At 39.8% G+C, this 18,663-nt stretch overlaps 2 protein-coding genes across 12 annotated transcripts in view; one reads left to right on the plus strand and one right to left on the minus strand.

Annotated features, from left to right (window-relative positions):
- Positions 1 to 11,809, minus strand: part of LOC308177125 (uncharacterized protein C8orf48) — a 28,372-nt gene extending 16,563 nt beyond the window's left edge. For 5 of the 11 annotated variants that reach the window (XM_080553892.1, XM_080553891.1, XM_080553882.1 and 2 more), the window contains exons 1-4: positions 11,078 to 11,202; positions 9,309 to 9,567; positions 6,979 to 7,104; positions 524 to 756 (exon numbers count right to left, since the gene is read on the minus strand). In XM_080553892.1, coding sequence (XP_080410018.1) covers positions 524 to 756; positions 6,979 to 7,104; positions 9,309 to 9,558 — 609 coding nt within the window. In that variant the 5' untranslated portion in view covers positions 9,559 to 9,567; positions 11,078 to 11,202. Of the gene's footprint in view, positions 1 to 523; positions 757 to 6,978; positions 7,105 to 9,308; positions 9,568 to 9,653; positions 9,763 to 11,077; positions 11,343 to 11,410 lie in introns of those variants that run through there. The other 6 variants (XM_080553883.1, XM_080553888.1, XM_080553889.1 and 3 more) reach the window with 5 other exon arrangements.
- Positions 11,810 to 11,936: 127 nt separating this feature from the next.
- The window catches only part of MTMR8 (myotubularin related protein 8), a 75,041-nt gene continuing 68,314 nt past the window's right edge, over positions 11,937 to 18,663 (plus strand). Inside the window, exons 1-2 of the mRNA XM_080553868.1 lie at positions 11,937 to 12,077; positions 12,879 to 12,948. The gene's annotated coding sequence lies outside the window, so the exon portion shown is untranslated. The remainder of the gene's footprint in view (positions 12,078 to 12,878; positions 12,949 to 18,663) is intronic.

Genomic DNA, 18,663 nt, shown 5'->3' on the forward strand with positions numbered 1-18,663 from the left:
GTGATGACTGCTATAACTACATATTCAAATCCCTCTACAAGCACAAAGCAAGAATGCAAGTATCACCGGCCAAAACAACACCAGCCTTGACACTCTTGACAGATGCCAAGTTGAAGAGAAGAGCTGTGTCGGAATGCCTGTCCTATGGGTGGGAAACAACAATGAGCACCATGCTGGTGAAAAAGACAAAAGCACTTCAGATTGTGTAGGTGATATAGATGTTTCACAATAAAGGGACTGATGTAACCACAATTCTGTTGGACATGCTTTAATTTTTAACATTACCTAATATTAAGGGGGGAAGTTTGTACCTTCTGAATTACTTTTAATGCCAGAGTTAACATGCGGTGCCACCTAATAATATGCAGAATACTTCTATAAATAACAGGTGCAAATGTAACCAGAAAACAAGACTTCTTTCTGCAGGCCCCCTTGTTCTGGGGCTTATGGTGGACTGCAGTAACCGCCCATCCCAGCCTTGTTCAATAACAGGAATCATTACCATTTTATCACCAAACAGTACCTGTCTAACGGTCTCCCTGATGTTCTTCAGACGGATTCTATTCATTAACTGACCAGGAACTGTGCAGTTCAAGTCACTTGTCTCCGATTTCTTTGATGTGAATCCATGCTGAAGCTTCCTTGACCTGACACCACTTGCCTGCTTAGAGATCAGCCCCTGATGCATCCTTCTGATCTTAACGGTGCAAAAAGACCGGAGAGCATCCAGTTCTTCGTCTGGTAACTCAGTAACTTCTGTTAGCCACACATCAACAAAGCAAGTGTCAATTACTATAGCAGAAGACCAGTAATTCTTCTCTTCCCCTATCTGTGCAACGTCATATTAACTATTTAATAAAAAACAAAGCCAATGTCAAGCCCAGAGGCAATTACAGTAATCACAGAAATACACAATTTAAGTCAGAGTGTGGATAACAACTGCAGGAACTTGCACAACAAATGCTTCTTTGAATAGTCCCCAAAGAGGAGAGGGGATAAGAACCCTAAAGATTTGGACAACTTAATGATACAACACAAATGTATTTGTAAATCTAGTTCTCCAATTCTATGAGTATTGAACCAGAGGCAGTGGCTCCTGTAGTAACTCTGGGAAACACCTTTAAATTTGTAGGTAGGTTTTGTTTTATTTGGTGTGTTTTTGGGGAGGGTGGTTTTTTTGGAGGAAGGGTAATTATATTAGAAAATATTTTCCTCTAAACCATCAATGATTATTTAAGGAATTTGTAAATGACCTTGTTTAAACAAGGTATTTATTTCACCACCTCCTCGCTTTCCTAGTGACATGTAATAATAAAACCAAACAGACTACACTTCAAATGGGCACGTATGGATGGATTTAAAACTTCAGTCAATGCTCAGAGGAAGATTTTCCACTGACTTAAACAGAACCAATCAATACAGTCAGTTTTTTGTGTTACTATTTCATTATTCCATGATCTTAACTGTATAACAATGCTGTGCTGTTCTACATGGTCTTATGAGATTTTCAACTATTTAAAGAGGGGACAATACCTCTCTACCTTTATTATACTAATTTTGCTTTAATGCAAGTACTGAAGCCTAAGCAAACACTTAAATGTGCATAATTAAACGAGAAGCAAGGAGGAGACAAAACATTCCAGTAAACATTACTGGAAGCCTTGTAGACACCTCTGCATATAGCTCATGCTAACACAGCACTCCCTTCTCAGGGCTCCACTCTGACTGCCAAAAAAAAGTAAGACCATAATCACTACACAGGTATGGTATGGTGAGTTTTTTTCCACTCAAAATACTCAGCTGGAGAGCATGATTATATCACTTAAACTATCCTTTCCTTACTACCTGCTTCACTCATTTTCCATGGCTTCCCTTGAATGAAATTTTACTTTTTCTAGAGAGGCACTGCCTATTTCAGGGTGCTTCTGTGACAACCTGTACATTGTCATTCGGGTCCTGTGGCGTACCGAGACATAACCACAATGTTGATCTTTAGTACACTGAATGATATAAACATAAACCATCTCCTAAATATGCTGTGATTAATTTAATCTAAAGTAGGCAAGCCTTTGCTGTGGAATTTTGTAAGGAAACCAGGCATGTCTTCAGAAATGCAGTCAATCCTTATAAAGATTAAGTGGATCTACAGTTAAGACTAAGCAAAGTAGAAGTCAGTGAGCTTTGCCTTACGGACAGAGAAAATGGGTGATTGAAGTCCAACTGCCACAGTTCAGAATCAATTATCGTACTGCAATTTATTCCTCCTTACAAGCTGCTGTATCAAATTCACTAAAGACAAAGACACAGTGATACTTTATAGACAAATGAGTAAGAATTATCAATACTTGAAAATGCAATTTAAACATTTTTTTTTCTTGGGTAGGATCATGAACATTTGCATGCATAAACTCCATCAGGTCGTTTTCCTTGCAAGTGTAATACACAACCCCTGCAAAACAGTTTAAATCATGTGCCAGAATTGGGTTTAATTGCACTGATAAAATGGATGCATATTCATCTATGCTGCACATAGACTGAATAAAAGCATTAAAAAGCTACTGTTGTGGAAGAAAACAAAAGCAGAACAAAGCAATTTAACACCCTAACCTGAGTACCCAAATGCACAAGTAAATACATGGGGTCTGCTGAACATTTTGTCACAATTTAGTGCCAGCCTAATTCATTCACTGAAGTTTCTTCTGACATATAAAAGCACAATTGAATTTAGAATTGGTTTCTAATAATGCACACATGAATTGTGTGCTGCCAGACACCCACCCATTGGCTCATATACACCCACAGACATTAGAAGAGACACTAGCAAAGAAAAACAGAAATTTTTAACCTTCAAGTTTAACAGTAAATAAGCTCAGAAAGAGTAAAGGTGTTCATGGATCTAGACTATAATTTTACTGAATAAGAACTAAAAGTGATGAGAAAAGTCAGTGCACAGTTCAATTCAGGAAAAAAATAGTCATTTAACTGCACAGTGATTATTTATACTTTCAGATTTTCTTTTAGGTATAGAAGTTTTGCTGGTCCTTCATCTGAAAGAAAAGAGATGCATACAACAGGATCTTTGTTGGTGTTAGTTTCATTTCTTGTCTTTCACGTATTCTTTCCATCTTTGGACTCACATTACATGCTCAAATGCTCAATCTCCATTTGCGGTGGCAGATTTAAATGTCACTGCATGTCTGTCTACAGAGAATCCCTGCCAGTGCCAATTATTGTTCCAGAAGCATGCCTTGTTGATGCTTGGTTGCCCTGAATCGTGCTTTCCCACACCTTTTTTCAAGAAGAATAAGGCAGGGACAGGTGACAAGAAGAACAAAACCAGACGCTGGAACAGACATAAAATCAGAACCCTTTATCCAACAGCAACAGGGCTACAAAGCACAGAATGTTTAGAAAATAAAGCACAAACTGAAAAAAAAGAAGCTTCTCTGATTATAGAAGTAGTCAATGTGCACCATTGGAGATAAACTAATCTCCACATCTACATTATAAATCCTGCAGCGTGGCTCATAACTAAATGACCTACATAGATTTTGGGATTCTGTATGCAACTACATCCTTATGTGTAAGATTTTAAATTTATACGAGTGAGGGGGGGGAAAGAAAATCGACTGTTTTCTTGGGTTTCCGTTTCCATTGATGTCTAACCGATTAAACAGAAAAAACTTGGCAGGCAATTTGTTATTACTATGCTCTATCTTCTATTTTAAGAAGAAAAATTGTGAAATGAGTGAAGGAGAGAATTATGAAAGGCAATAACTGATAACTACTCTTCAGAAAGATTAACTCCGCGTCTCAAGACAACATTTTCATAATTATCTAAATTGCATTGTACAACTGAGTGCAGCAGTTCAGATTAACACGCTGATGGCCCAATCAGCAAATGTAGCTTTTGTAAGGTTTGCGCAGATTGCTTGCACCAGTTCTGGGCTATCCGAAATCAAGCTATTTCATAGAAATATGGATTCAAAGCCAGTAAAGTTCCTGCAGCGTGGTGCAGGATAACCTGTTTCCAATAAGCTATGATTAGAAGAGACAACACTAAGAGTCTTGCAGAACCCATGTTTTCCAGAAGAAACTCATTCTTTCTCAGTTCTATAAAGACTTTATTAACCAAGAAGCTCTTCACTAGCAGGAGTTTCCACGTGGATGCTGCTGGTTGAGACTTCCCATCCAGGCTGCATCAATGCTGTTTTACTACAGAATAGTAAAGTTTTCTAATAGACTGGTAGGAAACAAACTAGAAGAGAACTCTGGAATCGAGGGTCTAAGCCTGTATGAATCCCACACCTTGTGCTTTTTACCAAGCAGTAAGTTTAGGTGCTGACAAGCTCAGGAATAAAAAAGAGCCAGCAGACTAATGGATACCCGCTCCCTTCTGCGAACAGAATGCTTAGATGATTTCTCAATTCTTATAGACAACTACTACTACTTTTAGTACATACTTGTAGCAAATTACTATTTGCCAAGACAATAATTAAATGCTTGGACATGCAGAAATTTGTTCACGCCTTACAAATACCTTGCAGACAAAGGTGAGTGAATCTCTGAATACAGCAGAAGTCAGAGCACTGAAAAGCCCCACTTGAACTTTCAGCCACCTCTGAGCTGAACAACTGCGGCTTCCTGTAGTACATTTTAAAAACGACTAACACTCTTTGGAATAATTGACAGGGAGTTACGGACTTCAAGGAATAGTGGGGTTGTGTGTGTGTGTTTGCTTTGTGTTTTCTGTTGTTTTTTGGTTTGTTTGTTTGTTTTTTTCTCTGTGATGCATTTGTCTAATAACAGCTAGTTGCTACAAAACTGAGGTGGAGGTCCAAGGAAGAGACTAAGAAGCAATTATGATAAAAATTTCTCAATTTTCTTGAGGTCAACATCTAGGTTTTTCTTCTTTCAGGCCATAAATAAAACTATGAAAAACAAGAACCATTCTCCGCGGCATTCCCATGGGCAAACCTGGATTTTCTTTTCCTTATTTAACAGTATCAGTAGTAAGATATGTAAAAACTCTCTTATTTTATTAGCTGCAGATGAATTCAAAAGTAACACGCATGCTCAGTGCATGCACCATTCATTTTGCTAAACTTATTGAAGGGACCAACTGTGCAGCAGCCTAGCTCTAGGTGAGCTCATCTTCTATTGTGCTTAAAAAGTTTCCAAGTTGATAAAATAATAAGGGGCTCAGGGTCCACTGAGCAATGAATTATTAAGTCAAAGAGAAGACATTTATAGATGTCAGCATATGAAAGTTGCTGTGCTTATGTTGGATATATGTCAGTAGTCTGCTGTAAAAAAAAAAAAAAAAACAAAAAACAAAGAGTAATACACACACAGCTAAGTACAATTGATGCTGATGAATTTGGAGATGACCTGTCCATCACTAGACTGTGTTCTATGTTTGCATGAAAGCAGCTTAAGCAAGAAGCTTCTTATTGATAGTGGTTGGAAGCACAGTAACAATGAATGTGCCTGAAAAGTGCTTAGCTGCTCCGATGACAAGAGACAGGACAGATAGAAAACAATGCATCATTTCATACGTCACCACGAGCTAAGGAAAGAGCTGGCTTTTCAAGTCTCAATGACCAGTCTGACTCTTCCCATCCAAAGTCCATAAACCAAAAGCAGAATGTTTGTATAGCAGTACAGAAATACAAATTTCAGGAGGAAGTCTTCCCAACCAACTCTCAAAGAAAACCCTATGAAGAAGGAAAACCTCCTTAACACTATCCTGTTGTTTTGTATTTGTTAAATGAATCCAAATTCATCAGGACCTCTTCAATTTCTCTGCATATCAAACGGTCACAAGATTCAGATGTATTTTAGGAAGACAACTGCAGAGGAGCTGGTCAGAAGAAGCCTCACTACTAGAGATGAGATAATCTACATTAGCTGCCTCTTCATTTGACTACGTGAAGTCCTAGAAATCCAGTAACAGGAAGGTAAATGCTGAAGATGAGTCAGGAACTCATAACACTGACTCACCACTGTTGTGAATGAGCTATGCAATTAAGAAGAGCCTAAAAATAATCTCAGGTCATGTTCTCCTGCAGTACATGAAGTTTCAGGATGTTTGTATGTGAGTGCAATGCCACAAAGCACCTGGGCAATAGGACCTACTTGATTAATTAGTCTTAGAAGGGCCCTATAAAACCTCTGAATTTCTTCACTTCTTATACACATGAAGGAACATGAGGAAGATTCCTCTTCTGATTCAATTATTTTTTGCTCAACTACAGCTTTCTTGCTCTTTTTTTAAATTAAAAATAGTATCTCTGACCCACTTTTCAGAAAGATTTGAGCAGGACTTCCATCCCACCATCTGCTCTCACAGCTCCTTGTATAATCAGTGCACGCGAATAGCATCCTTCTTCCCTCCCAACCCCTCTCCTCCTCCATGCACTACATCATTGTGTTGGTTAAAGCTGTTCCATTGTTCTTGTCAAAGTTGGTGCCCTGCTGCCTCCTGCAGCTTGGGAAAGGAACTAGAACATGGCAAACACGTCATTCAGTAATTAACGCAAATGATCAACAGGGGGAAAACATTTCGCACATTCTGAAGGCATGGTGATTTTGGAGCAAAAAAATACAACCCTAGTACCTGTACAGCTATAGAGAAAAATGGGAAAAAATAAATAGCCCAGTAAAATTTTGAGGTTTTCAGTTAAATTTAAGATGTAGATACATTTTTATGTAGATTTATCCGCACCTTGTGGTAATGCATCACTAGTCTAATGTCTCTGTGTCAGGAGCAGCAAAGCCGTGTGTTACAGTAGACAAACTGTTTTTCCAAGAAGGCATAAAAGAGAATCTTCATACTTAATTACGTGGCTAATTAAGTCAGGTTAATTACCTGGCTTACCTTAATAGCTTATACATAAAATTTTAGTCATTAAAAATTCACATCCCCTTTGTCAAAGAAAGAAGAATTATAAATTCTACTAAAGTTAGTGAACTCACCAGAATGAGTTTTGATGACAGATTTGCCTTGCTTAATGACAGCTTCTTTATTTTTTAGAACATCCATCCATTTTCTCATGAAATATCTTTCCACAGCCGCAGAACCAACTACTTCAGACTGCTCATCTACAATAGAAAAAAAGGTAGCTTTGGACATACATTGTAAAGAAATCAGGAATGAGAAAAAACAAATCAGGTGGTAAGACAAAACAGGAGGCAATCACACTTGAATGCGATTGAGTTTTCCCTGGTGAGGGAAAAGAAGCCCCAAGCCATCGGCCTTTACAGATGACATCAGAGTTTGAGGCTGAAATACAGAGCAAGCTTCTGTCACTCCACTGAAAGACTAGAGGATAAGCTGAGAAAAAGACTCACACATTCTGTTTTGTCTGCAATGCTAACAACCACAATCAGCTCCCCGTATCACTTACTTGCAGCCCTACGCAGGCCCTTCTCTTATGGCAGTACAAGTACTCATGGGAGCTTTGGTGAACTCTATCAAGGTATTGATCCAAGTGAAAAAATAATGGGGAGGGAAGGCAGGAGGAGAATGAAAATCTATATAAATTCCCTGTTCTTCAACTTGTTCCAGTACAACTCCAGTTCTGCAGTAACTAAGGATCCAGCAAAGATGTGAAAGTGAAGAGCTGGGTAAAAAAAAAGACTTAAGAGGTCTGACAAGCCAGTGCCACTGACAGGAAGATACACGGTTCCAGTTCAAAATACTGAGCACACTGAGCAAGCACCTGACTTCTCTACTCTGTTTTCAGGGTACTAATAGCAAATTGAGAGGGCTTACACAAGGAAATAATGTGTCCCTATGGAGATACCAGCGTGACAAGTCTTCTATAGTTCTTATTATGTATATATGCTGCTCTCTGTAAGATATATACTGCAGAGAGATATCAACTTCCCAAAGTATTTCCTGTGAATTATTCCCTGGTTTCCTCAGTTAACTAGTAGCATTCAGAAGACTCCATGATTTTATGAAATATTAACCTTATAAAGATAATAAGTGTTAACACTTATTAAAAGCACCTCTATACACACAAGGATTCCTCCTAGCACATGCTTCTGGATGCCAACAATATGGATTTTAATGGTTAGACATGGAATAATTTCTAAAAGTTGCTATATATCAAGAAAAAAAAAGGTTTATTAATACCTAGTCTTTGTAAAAACTAAAAATTCTGAGCCAAAACTGTTAAATCTAATCCATTAGACACTGCTCAATTACATAAATGTAGCATGAATAAGACATCAAGGCGATGATAATCTCTTTATTCAGATTTTTGAAGCACTAAGGCTATACTCCGTGCTATGACAAATAGGGGGTTACATACACGTATATATATATTTGACTACAAGTTTTGGCCTGCATTGCTGAGATTTCATGCCTAAACATTATTTTAAAAGGACTCCTAAAAAATTGTGCTGGTTATTATTGCAGACGTGGGGAGGGATTAAAAAAAAAAAAGGCAGTAAAGCAGTAAGGTGCTGGCTGGGTGAGGAACAGAAAGAACATCTCTACTGGGCTTGTCTACAGTAAGAACAAACAGGCTGTCATTTTTAAGTACAGACAAGGTTAATTATATATTGGTATACAGCAGCTGATCAAGTTGGACAAAGAAGAATCAGATTACAACAATGCCAGCTAACATACATTACCATATATCTCAAGTCCACGCTGTTTTTAAAAAATATATTAAGTGCCTTAGTTTTAAAAACTATACTGTTTATACATGCTGACAAGCTCCCGAACTAAGAACAGATTTTTAAAAATCATGTCTTCAAGTACCCACAATATTTCTCAGACCAGATTTGGAGAAAGGGAAGAAGAATGACAGAACCCCACAGACACAAGGGGGAAAAGAACTAACAAACAAGACATTGAGACAGTTAGCTTATTTCCTGCTGTCTGCTTCTTTATCACTCTGCTGCAGCTTTAAGGTGCTATCCAGCCCTCTTAAGTATTTCAAGTCTTGGATCTTTCCCTCCACCCTTGGAAGAATTACTACATAGCCCAGATGCTTCTCATACCTGGTTATGAAGTCATAGTATCTTGCAGAAATTTGGAACGTGCCAATAGAGTTTAAGCACCACAAGATTACTAAGGAAGGGTTTTCATGGCCAATTCATAACCCTCCTATAAGTAGTCATCAGTGAATCCTGAGAAACCAAGACACAGATCTAAGCATGCTGAGGTTCTGTTGCTCTGTACAGTGGGCACACTGCATGCAATTTTTTAAGTTTTTATTTTTGCCAAGTCCTCCACTGCACAGATCTAAAGCTGTGCAAGACAGGTCTCAAGCATGGTAAGCTCTGCATACCTGTGTGACTTTGGCCTGCCAGACATGACGTGCCTTCCAACCCATCCGACACGGCAGAAGACTCTACATCCTCTACAGAACAACACAGTTCAGGTGGTTCGCTCTCATGCTGGCAGCAGGCTGCTTCCTCCTCACTGAAGGACTCAAACGTATCTTCTGAGTAGTCAAAAACAGAGCTCCTGGAACTCTGGCTCAACTCCACCTGCCCCTTTTCACAGCTACCAGAACTATCTGCTGAGGTAGTAGCCATGGTGCAGCACTACAAATGAAAACAAAAGAAAACCATTAACAGTTTCAGTTACACAGGATAAATGACCAGATTACTTACAGCTATGGCAGGCATACAGAGGAATATCACAGCTCAGCTCAAACCCAGTTTAGGTGGCTGAAGTAACTGTGCTACATCAAGGCAACACCCGCCAAAGCACTACTGCTGATTAAAGTGATGCATCATTAAGATCTGCTGGGTAAGCCTACAATAACAATTACCACTGGGCATTTACAATGAATTTTGATCAGCACTCCTTTCAAGTCTGTTGTGAAATACAGGTAACACTTGGACGAAGTCATTTATGAAAACAAAAGGTGATTTAAAAAAAAAATATTTCTTTTGCCTTAAACCTCTCACCTCTCAGAAAAGCAAAGCCTCCTTGTTCTGCTTAGATTAGAAAATTAGAAAAAAACATGACAAGTATCAGCCAGATGATGCTCTCAAAATGATGGTCACGCTCTCAGCGTGAAAAAAAATAATAAAACTCTCCAGAACCAAGTTCCAGGAATAAAACAGGCCTCAGATAGGTAGCTATAATGTAATGTGGATACACTTTAAAGCTGTGTGTGTGTGGTTATTCTTTGCTCCCCACCCCCCCCTTTAAAGTTAGAATGATGTACTTCCCCTTCTTCCTTTGAATCTAAGGAGGTAAACAACTTTGTCCTAAACAATTTTGCCCTATTTTTTTCCTCTACTCTAATAAGATAAGAAGAATAAATGTGCGGGTGATATCCCTTTGGGAAGATACCTGCAGCGGTGACAACTGTGGTTGTTCCATCAGAAAAAAGGGAACCCAGTAAGTAAACAAAACCACTTTCTCTCATGCCTGAAGTTCACCTATGCCACCCTGCTTTGGTGTTTGCTAACGGTTTTTAGACAACTTTGTTTTAAAGGTGCTGACTTTAGCCATTTCTCTACTGAACACGCTATGCTGCCTATTGTACGTGCCATGTTACTGCTGAGGTCCATCTGTGCACTGAGTAAGGACCCTGTGCCCCTAACACAAATTCAGGCCTTCCTTCCCAAGACTAGACTCCAAAAGCAATCTGTAGTGCCAAATTTCTAGGCCCGTAAGTTTAATTTTTAACATGTGCCAAAAAGTCAAAAATAGTGCTTATTAATATTTACAGGTTACATCAGAACTACACAATTCTTTTTATTCACTGTACCAACCCTGAATAGGCTGGAGACTGGTTAATAAGATCAAATTGCCCGGAGAAAACCAGTAGGAAATGCAAACAGAGGCAATTAGTGCTGCAGCCCGCAGCTGGCCTGAGGAGCTGAGGCTGCACAAGCAGCAGGGGCAGAGAGGTGGAGTGGGGTGAGGATGCTCAGGTAATGGGACTGGCTGACTGAGGGAGCAATATTTCATAGCATCAGATATGCATGATAGTAGCTCATTTTCACAGTGAAAATGAGGTATTTGCTCCAAAATGAACATAAAAGATAACCTAGAGTACGTAAATATACTTGTAAATAATAAATAAAACACATTTACAGACTGCTTCAAAGTGGCACCTGGCGTCCTGCAGCTTTTACTCCTCACGAGGACAAGTCCGTACCTCACCAGAGTGCAGAAGGCGAGCTCAGCCCTGCAGAGAGGGCTTTGAAAACAGCACCTGCCCGAGCTGCTCCTCCAGCAGCCCCCGGGCTCCCGGACACACGGGGACACAGCCTCGTCAGTGGTGTGCTTCAGCTGTGTCCCTGAAGAAGAAGGGCAGAGTGTTTGGAGAAAACCTGAGGGAGAGAAGCTCCATCTCCTCCTAGGAGGCAGAAATGTGAAAAGCTACGTTACCATCAGAAATGGGAAATTACCAAGTAACAACATTACCATAAGAAATGTGAAGTTACCGCCAAGTAACTAACCGAGAAACCCGTCTGCATCCACCTTCTGCTTAAAACCGCACAGCAGCAGACGCGGCATTTCCTTTACGTTACACATGGAGTATATTTTTACGATCCTTCGTTTCCAGGACAAAAACACAAGTTTTCCAAAACCACTTCCTCCGTACTTTAACGGCCAAACCCCCTCGTAGCAAGCCGCCGGGGCCGTCCTACAGCGCAGGGCCGGCGGCCGGGGCCCAGCTCCTTACCCGCGGCTCGCCCCGCCGCCAGCTCCGCGCTGCGCCGCCCCGGCCCCCGGCTCCGAGCCGGGCGAGGCCGCGGGCCCGGCCCCCAGCGGGGAGGGAGCCGGGGCTCCGAGCCCGCCGCCGGGCGCTGAGGGGAGGGCGCGGGGCGGGCGCTGAGGGAAGGGGCCGCAGGGGAAGCGGGAGGGTCCCGCCGGCCCGGCCGCCGTCTCTGTCGTGCTGTGCCTGCGATATCGTGTCGCGACAGCGGGATCTCGCGGTGGAAGGCCGGGAAGAGGCCGGCGTTGCTGCTGAGGCAGCCAGGCCGAGGGAACAGCTGGCAGAGACAGTGCCCTTTGGGAGCACGTCGTGATATGAAGTTAGCTCGTGTCCTCTGCGTGCTGGATCCTGCTTTAATATTGCTATTACAAGGTAGCTGATAGCACTATATTTTCGTTTAGGGAAGTCATTTTATCAATAAATACATACACTTCAGTTCCAGGGTGCGTAGTGTTTTCTCTGTCACATAGAAGTCACTGAGGTATTTTACCACAGTAAGCACCGCATGCTGGATTTTGGCTGGCCTGCCCAAGGTCTATGCTTGATTTTAAGATCTTGTTTTCTCTCATGTTTCATTAAGTGCAGCACATGGTTTTTGCAGCTCAAGCGATCTTTCTCTTGAAAGAGAAGCCTGTGTGTTGCTCTTATAAAGAAACAGTTTGGACAGGGTAAGGAGAGAAATGCACGCCTGCAGAAGAGTAAATAATTGCATTGATGCAATGGAGTGTAAGGCTAAGAGGAATAAGCACTTCATATTGTTCCAATGTTTTAACATTCAGTGCTTCTTTGTTTTCTGTAGAGTGGACTGCTTGCTGCTGGCCCTCTTCGTTTTCATTTGGCTAGCTACGACATATTAAAATAATTTACATGTGATGAGTATTTCTTTTATATTCTCCATCAATAAAAGTCATAGCAGTAATAAGAGAGGTATGCAGCTGTGAACAGAAGGGGCATTTACCCATCCTGCAGGAAGTGGAAGTCAGCTGAATACCAGTCAGAGCAGAGATCTGTACAAAACTTCCTTTTCTTTAAGCTGTCAACATTTTGAAAGGAGGAAAATGTAATTAAGAAAATACCTGCCATTTAGATGAGCAAAATCTGCATTGCGTGCTAAACCTCTCCAACGTAAACGTTCACCTTTCATTGATTGCTTTGTTTTATTTTTCTTCTCAGGAAAATAATGTTGGAAACAAGCTAGCAAGTACCCAAACTGAATAAAAACAGTCTGGAAGAATCTTAAGAGGTAGGCTGACAGTTCTCATGCTCTGGGTTATAAATGATTGTGAAATAGGGTAGGGAGAAGCATTACCTTTTCTTTAAAATTCTAATCAAGATACACAGAGAATAATGCAGAGTAAGTAAGAATAACACAGATCCTCACAGGTCTCACTAAATACCTCCCTGGCAGCTTGATACTTCATTATTTATCATTGTCCATTTTTTATGGTAACAGTTGACATTAGATTATTACTGACCTGGTTGGTATTTGAATTTATTCCCCTGAGGTTAAAGACTTTGTAGTTTCGTGTTCTCAGTCCTTTTTAAAATTCATAATTTTAGAGCATGGAAAATATATTTTTCTATCAAGTTTATTTCTCTGACATTTATTCAGTGGAAAGTGTGATCCTAATATTAAAGGCATTTGATTTGGAGCCCAGGATACAAATAATTCTTTTTAACCGGTCTTCCCTAAAACAAGTCATTTTATCACTGCAGTTCCTCTTGTTGGTGTCTTGGAAGTTAATATGTTGAACAGCATAATTATTTGAACCAGTATTTGTTTCTGAAGGATTTGTGGGTGATAATAGATGGACCAACCCAGTTGTGTCAGAAGGTATTAAGATTTCTGACCGCCAATGTTGTGGTGTTGGTCCTACACAGAGCCATAAATAATATTGTGTGAGAAGCAGTGACAGGCTTTTACTCCAGCTCTTCTCTTTATCATGTTATATTAAATTTAAACATAATTGTTGAATTTCTTTGTGTGGGTAAATTCTTTTTGATGCCTCCTTCTATTAAAGTTGTAATATTCCTTTTTTACTAGAGGGCTGCGTAAGAATTCATACTTGCTAGGTGCGTTTCTCACATAATCGTAATCTCATTAACGTTGCCAGCAGAACTAAATGAGCTGTCACAATGAGGTTCAGTACCCAGTTGGAGAAGGATGGTGCGAGGCCAATGGAATTAGGCATATTCTGATGATGGGTAAAGCTGATGTGGCTCATTAGTGAAGTGCTCCTAAAGTGTTATTCTCTGTGAAAGTGCAGGTGTTTAGACTCTGTAAATATGAAGGTCAAATGCAAGAACTCTTTTCAAATTTCAGAAGCAAGTTGTTGATGGTTCAAGATACAATAAAAGTTTTCTCCTTTATCAGCACTGACATTGAAAGTACTGCCAAGTAGCACCTAGACACCATAAATCATTGATGAGAGTGGATAGTTTGAAAATATTACAAAGGAAGTGCTGTAGGGCACAGGGCATGTAAAGAAGTCGTTGTCTAGGGCCTGCCTTATTTACAATGGTCATTTCAGTTCCCATTAATTCCCATCTCTAATTAGGAAATGGATTGATCTCTTGCTTAAAGTTTCTAGTGACTGGCTGGTGTCCATGGCACATCAGAAGCGTGCATACAAATGAAATGTTAAAAGTGACCACTGTCATATAAGTTTAAATATATATAAATTGAATGAAAGCTGGGGGCTGAGTTTCACAGGCAGAAACAAAATATATTTCAGACTTATTTTTCTACATGGGCTCTTGTTGCTTATGCCCTGGTTTGTGGTAGGAAACCACAATCAGCTGCGTTTTCGGTAGGCTTCCTGGTGAAGAAAAGAGAACTAAAAATCTTTTTGGAAAAACAAAACTCCCTTGTCCTTGGTCACAACAGTATCTCTGCAGGCAGGTATAATTTCATCTGTGTCAGACCTGGTAACCATCCTGGGGAGAAATATCTAATGAAGAACCAGGTTGTGAAGAGCGTGGCAAGTGTCTTTGTAGGGCAACTTTTGTGCACGGTGGTTCTCTGAGTTGCTGGTTAGCATTGTATTCCAGGGAAAGTTTGTCCTTAGGATGAGACATAAACAATAATTAACACTTGTGCCTGTGAAGGAGCCACAGCTGCATTTCCAAGTTTGGTATTAGTGCATAGGCTGGATTCCAATTAGCATAATTACACTCTGTCTTCCTAATTTTGCTTTATACTTTAAGATGGATAATTATTCTTAATCACTGTGTGTCCTAATGTGCTGTTAAATAGCGATGTCCACCTTCCCACGTTTGGGTGCATTTCAATGCAAACTGCATACATAGTTTGCAGACTGCCTTGTGAGCCTTTTCTCATTATAATTGCAATAACTACAATAAATTGCAATAACCTTAAGAGAAAACATCTCAAAATGCAACAAAGTTCCATTGTCCAGCATTCTAAAATGTCTATTCATGTGTGTGTGGATGGATGGATGGATAGATAGATCGATCGATCGATCCATGCAAACTCCTCAGCAGAGACACAAAGGCCTGTGGAGAAGAGTTAGAATGAGATCCACTTGTGATACCTTGAAGTACTTCACTTGAATTTTCTGTCTACAGATCTCAGTTGTATTGCTGTATGGGTTGGGGCTGAATCTCTTTCCTAATAGTCTTGATCTTTTTTTTTTTTCTGAATAAATTCAGTGCTGCTTACAGCAGCAGCTTGAGCTCAAGAAAGTTCCCATGTGTGATCGTTTGCATTCTAAGACACGCCAAGGTGTTGTTTGTTCTCTTAGTCTGCATCCTTATCTACTTATTGCATCAGTTCATTTTAATTTTTCCCCATGCAAAGTTATTGTAGGTGCCTTCAAGGAGACGCTTTAAATAGCTGGGAATTTCAGACAAGTGCTTTAACAATGTCATTCTGAGGAATAATACATTCCCTTAGATGGACAGGTTGGGGTTGTTTCTGAATGTGACAGTAATTCATGCAAAAGAAGTGAACTGAGAAACTCTTATAGTAAATGTTTGAGATTTTCTTCATTTTGTTTTCCCTTTTTATTATGTTTGCTTAATGATTTCCATGTGGACCATCCTGAAAAATTGCTAGTGTTTTGGTGTGGGAAGAAATTTCGAAGGGAAAGGCAGACTCATTGTGCACTTTCAATAGATCGATACTAGACTTATTAATCAGTTTTCTTCAGTAATAGGTTGACTCTTTTGGGAATCTTTCAGAATATATTTCAAACTGATGAGTCATTTTGACATTTCAGAAAATGCCTTCATTTAGAAATTGCAGCTTTTCACATCAACATTCTATTTAACCCATCATGTATCCATCTGTTGTAAAAGCACGGTATTTATTCATTTTTCAGCTAGATTTTGTGATGCTAATTGTTGTGTTACTGAAGCGTCCTGCAGGTGTTGTAACTTGTCTTAGCAAGGTTCTTTCTGTTTTTCTTCTTTTAATTTTTCTTTGCTGAAGTATTATTTCTACTGGTAGAGGTGGAGTGATTTTGTGGGTTGTGGACAGTGTTTTGAGATGTTAGTAATCTCCTCTGAAGATGGGTTTATTTCTGAGAAATCTCATGCTCCTGGAAGAAGAAATATTGGTGTTGCTGGTAAGGAATGAGTTGTTTCAGGTGATTGTATTTATGGAGAAAGATCTTGTGTCTTAATTTTCTAGGGCTGTTTGAGATCTCAGCAAATTGACACTCATTTTAAGTTTGGCAACCAGTTACCGCTGTGTGTGCATGTAGATGTTTGAGAACTTTATTATCCTAGTCTCAGGCAGACCTTCTTAATAAATACAGGCTTTATAAACTCAAATAGTGATTTTCATTGTATTGGTAAAGCTGTTGTTTTTCTAACAGCATGCATATGCCTAAATTGTCATTAAAAACTTAAAATTACACATATGGGACCATATTTTGCACTGACTCATGTAATTTCAAAGTGCATTCAGAACATTATTTGCTTTTAAAAGACATGTAAAATAAGTATTAGTGCTGCTACCCCATAGATAAGAAAACAAGTGCAGAAAGAATAAGTGACTCCTTTCAGGTCAGACAAAATGGCAACCAAGGTTCCTGGATTCTTATCCTGGCGCTTCTTGCTGTGATAAGATGTATCCTCTTATTCATCATCTCTTTCATTCTTATCCTCTGATAATGAAAAGTGGTCTCATTGGTTATCATTTGGAGCGAATCGTCATGTCGTGGCATTCTCAAGTATGTACAAGATCAGGACTTAAGTCTTTTACACTCTTTTCCCAAGCTCAGTGAGCTCACTGATGCGTGTTTATGAAATAATTATGCACCTTTTCTGTAGCTGAACCAGCTGCAGGGGGAGGAGATAGACGGTAGGAAGGTGACATTGAGTTTGGCAGACAGGTTAAATGATGACGTGCACAGGGGATTTCCAGTGTCTGCATGAAAGAGGATTTCCAGAATAACTAAAGAGTATCTCACAACTACTGGCAAATGCAGTTAATGTCTCGTTTTGTCAGCCAGGGAGATTTATTCTCTCTCTGTTATAGAAACTGAGTGTAGGCAGACCATAATCCTCTCCCTTTGGTATCGTATTGATCTTTGCTATCAGAGTTTGGGGATAGAGGGCACTCTGTAATGAAAAAGGAGGGGAAAAGTAAAGATTGTGTTTGATACAGTCATCTGGAGGCTCTGTGTCTGCTTGGATTATGGAGGAAAATTAGAGTCTGATTCTTTCTGACTCCATACATGGGCATAAACCAGATTTCTCTCAGTGGGAGTTGCTAGCTCATCTCTAGCTACCAGAAGCAGTGCCCATGAACCTTCTGCAACTACCGAGCTTCTTCCAGGCAGCTTGAATATCAGAAGTATTCAAAGACTACAGACTTGGCTCAGCCCTGATAGGTGCTCTTGAGTAAATCATCCTATGCCATGCCACTAGACCAAGTCCCCAGTAGAAAATGAACCTGTTGATGTGATTCTAATTAAGTTCTCGATTTAATGGCAGTAATTTTATTTTCATGGTGGCAGTCATTGTCCCAGCTAGCTAGAATAATAGAATTGTTTTTTCTTAAAGCGCCATTTATGATGTATCCTCTGTCAAATCTTAAGAAACAAAAAGAAGAAGCCTATGGCTGTTCCAAAATTATGGTGTTTGTATGATTAAAAATGTCAGGATATCTCGCCTGAGACTAGTGACTGGGAATTGCTAGTAGAAGAAAATGAACACTCATAAACTTAAAATATATTCTGAATTGATTCCTCTTCAGTCTAAGAGGGTCTTCTCTTTTTTAATTGTTGGTTTAAACACCTGGAAGGTAAAGTTCTCATAAAATTAAAAACAGGTAAACAGAATCTTTAAGGAAATTAAGCAGCTTGGGATGTGATATGTTTAATTACACCAGTATAAAACCAGAACAACTCCACAGAAGATAATTAAAAGCAACTGAAACAAACTGACTGATCTCCTTAATAACCTAATGGGCTGTGTCATTAAAGTATTCTATTTCAGTTACCTCAATTCCATACGCTTTTGAAAATTATCCTTAAGCTGGAGAGCTATAAAAACATCTAGCCTTAGTTATTTTCCCTTTCAACTTCTAAGGGTTTAGCTCTCCACAGCCAGGTTAGAGTTGGATTAGGTATCTTCACACCGCAGTACGTGTTGTATTGTAGACTTGAGAGCCTGGCAGTCTTTACTTGCAAATCCCGTCCTGCTAGCAAATGAATCTCCTGAATCGTTATAACGCACGGTTCATTATCAAAATGTTGGTGAAGGAAAAGAGTGGTGCTGCCTGGCAGGTCCGTGGTACAGGGCAGATATATGGAAAGGAATTTGGGGTGTATCAGGTCTGAATAGGTACTTTGGAAGGCACGTTGAACTTGGTTCAGTGGAAGGCAATTTTTTTTGTCCCCATTATCTGCACAGTCCGTAGATGGATTCAGATGGGGAAAGTTACTTATCCAGCAGAACTGAGGGGTTTGGATGGTCTGCCAGCTTC

The sequence above is a fragment of the Anser brachyrhynchus genome (genome assembly GCF_964034855.1).
Source record: "Anser brachyrhynchus genome assembly, chromosome: 13".
In the NCBI taxonomy this organism is placed as follows: Eukaryota; Metazoa; Chordata; class Aves; order Anseriformes; family Anatidae; genus Anser; species Anser brachyrhynchus.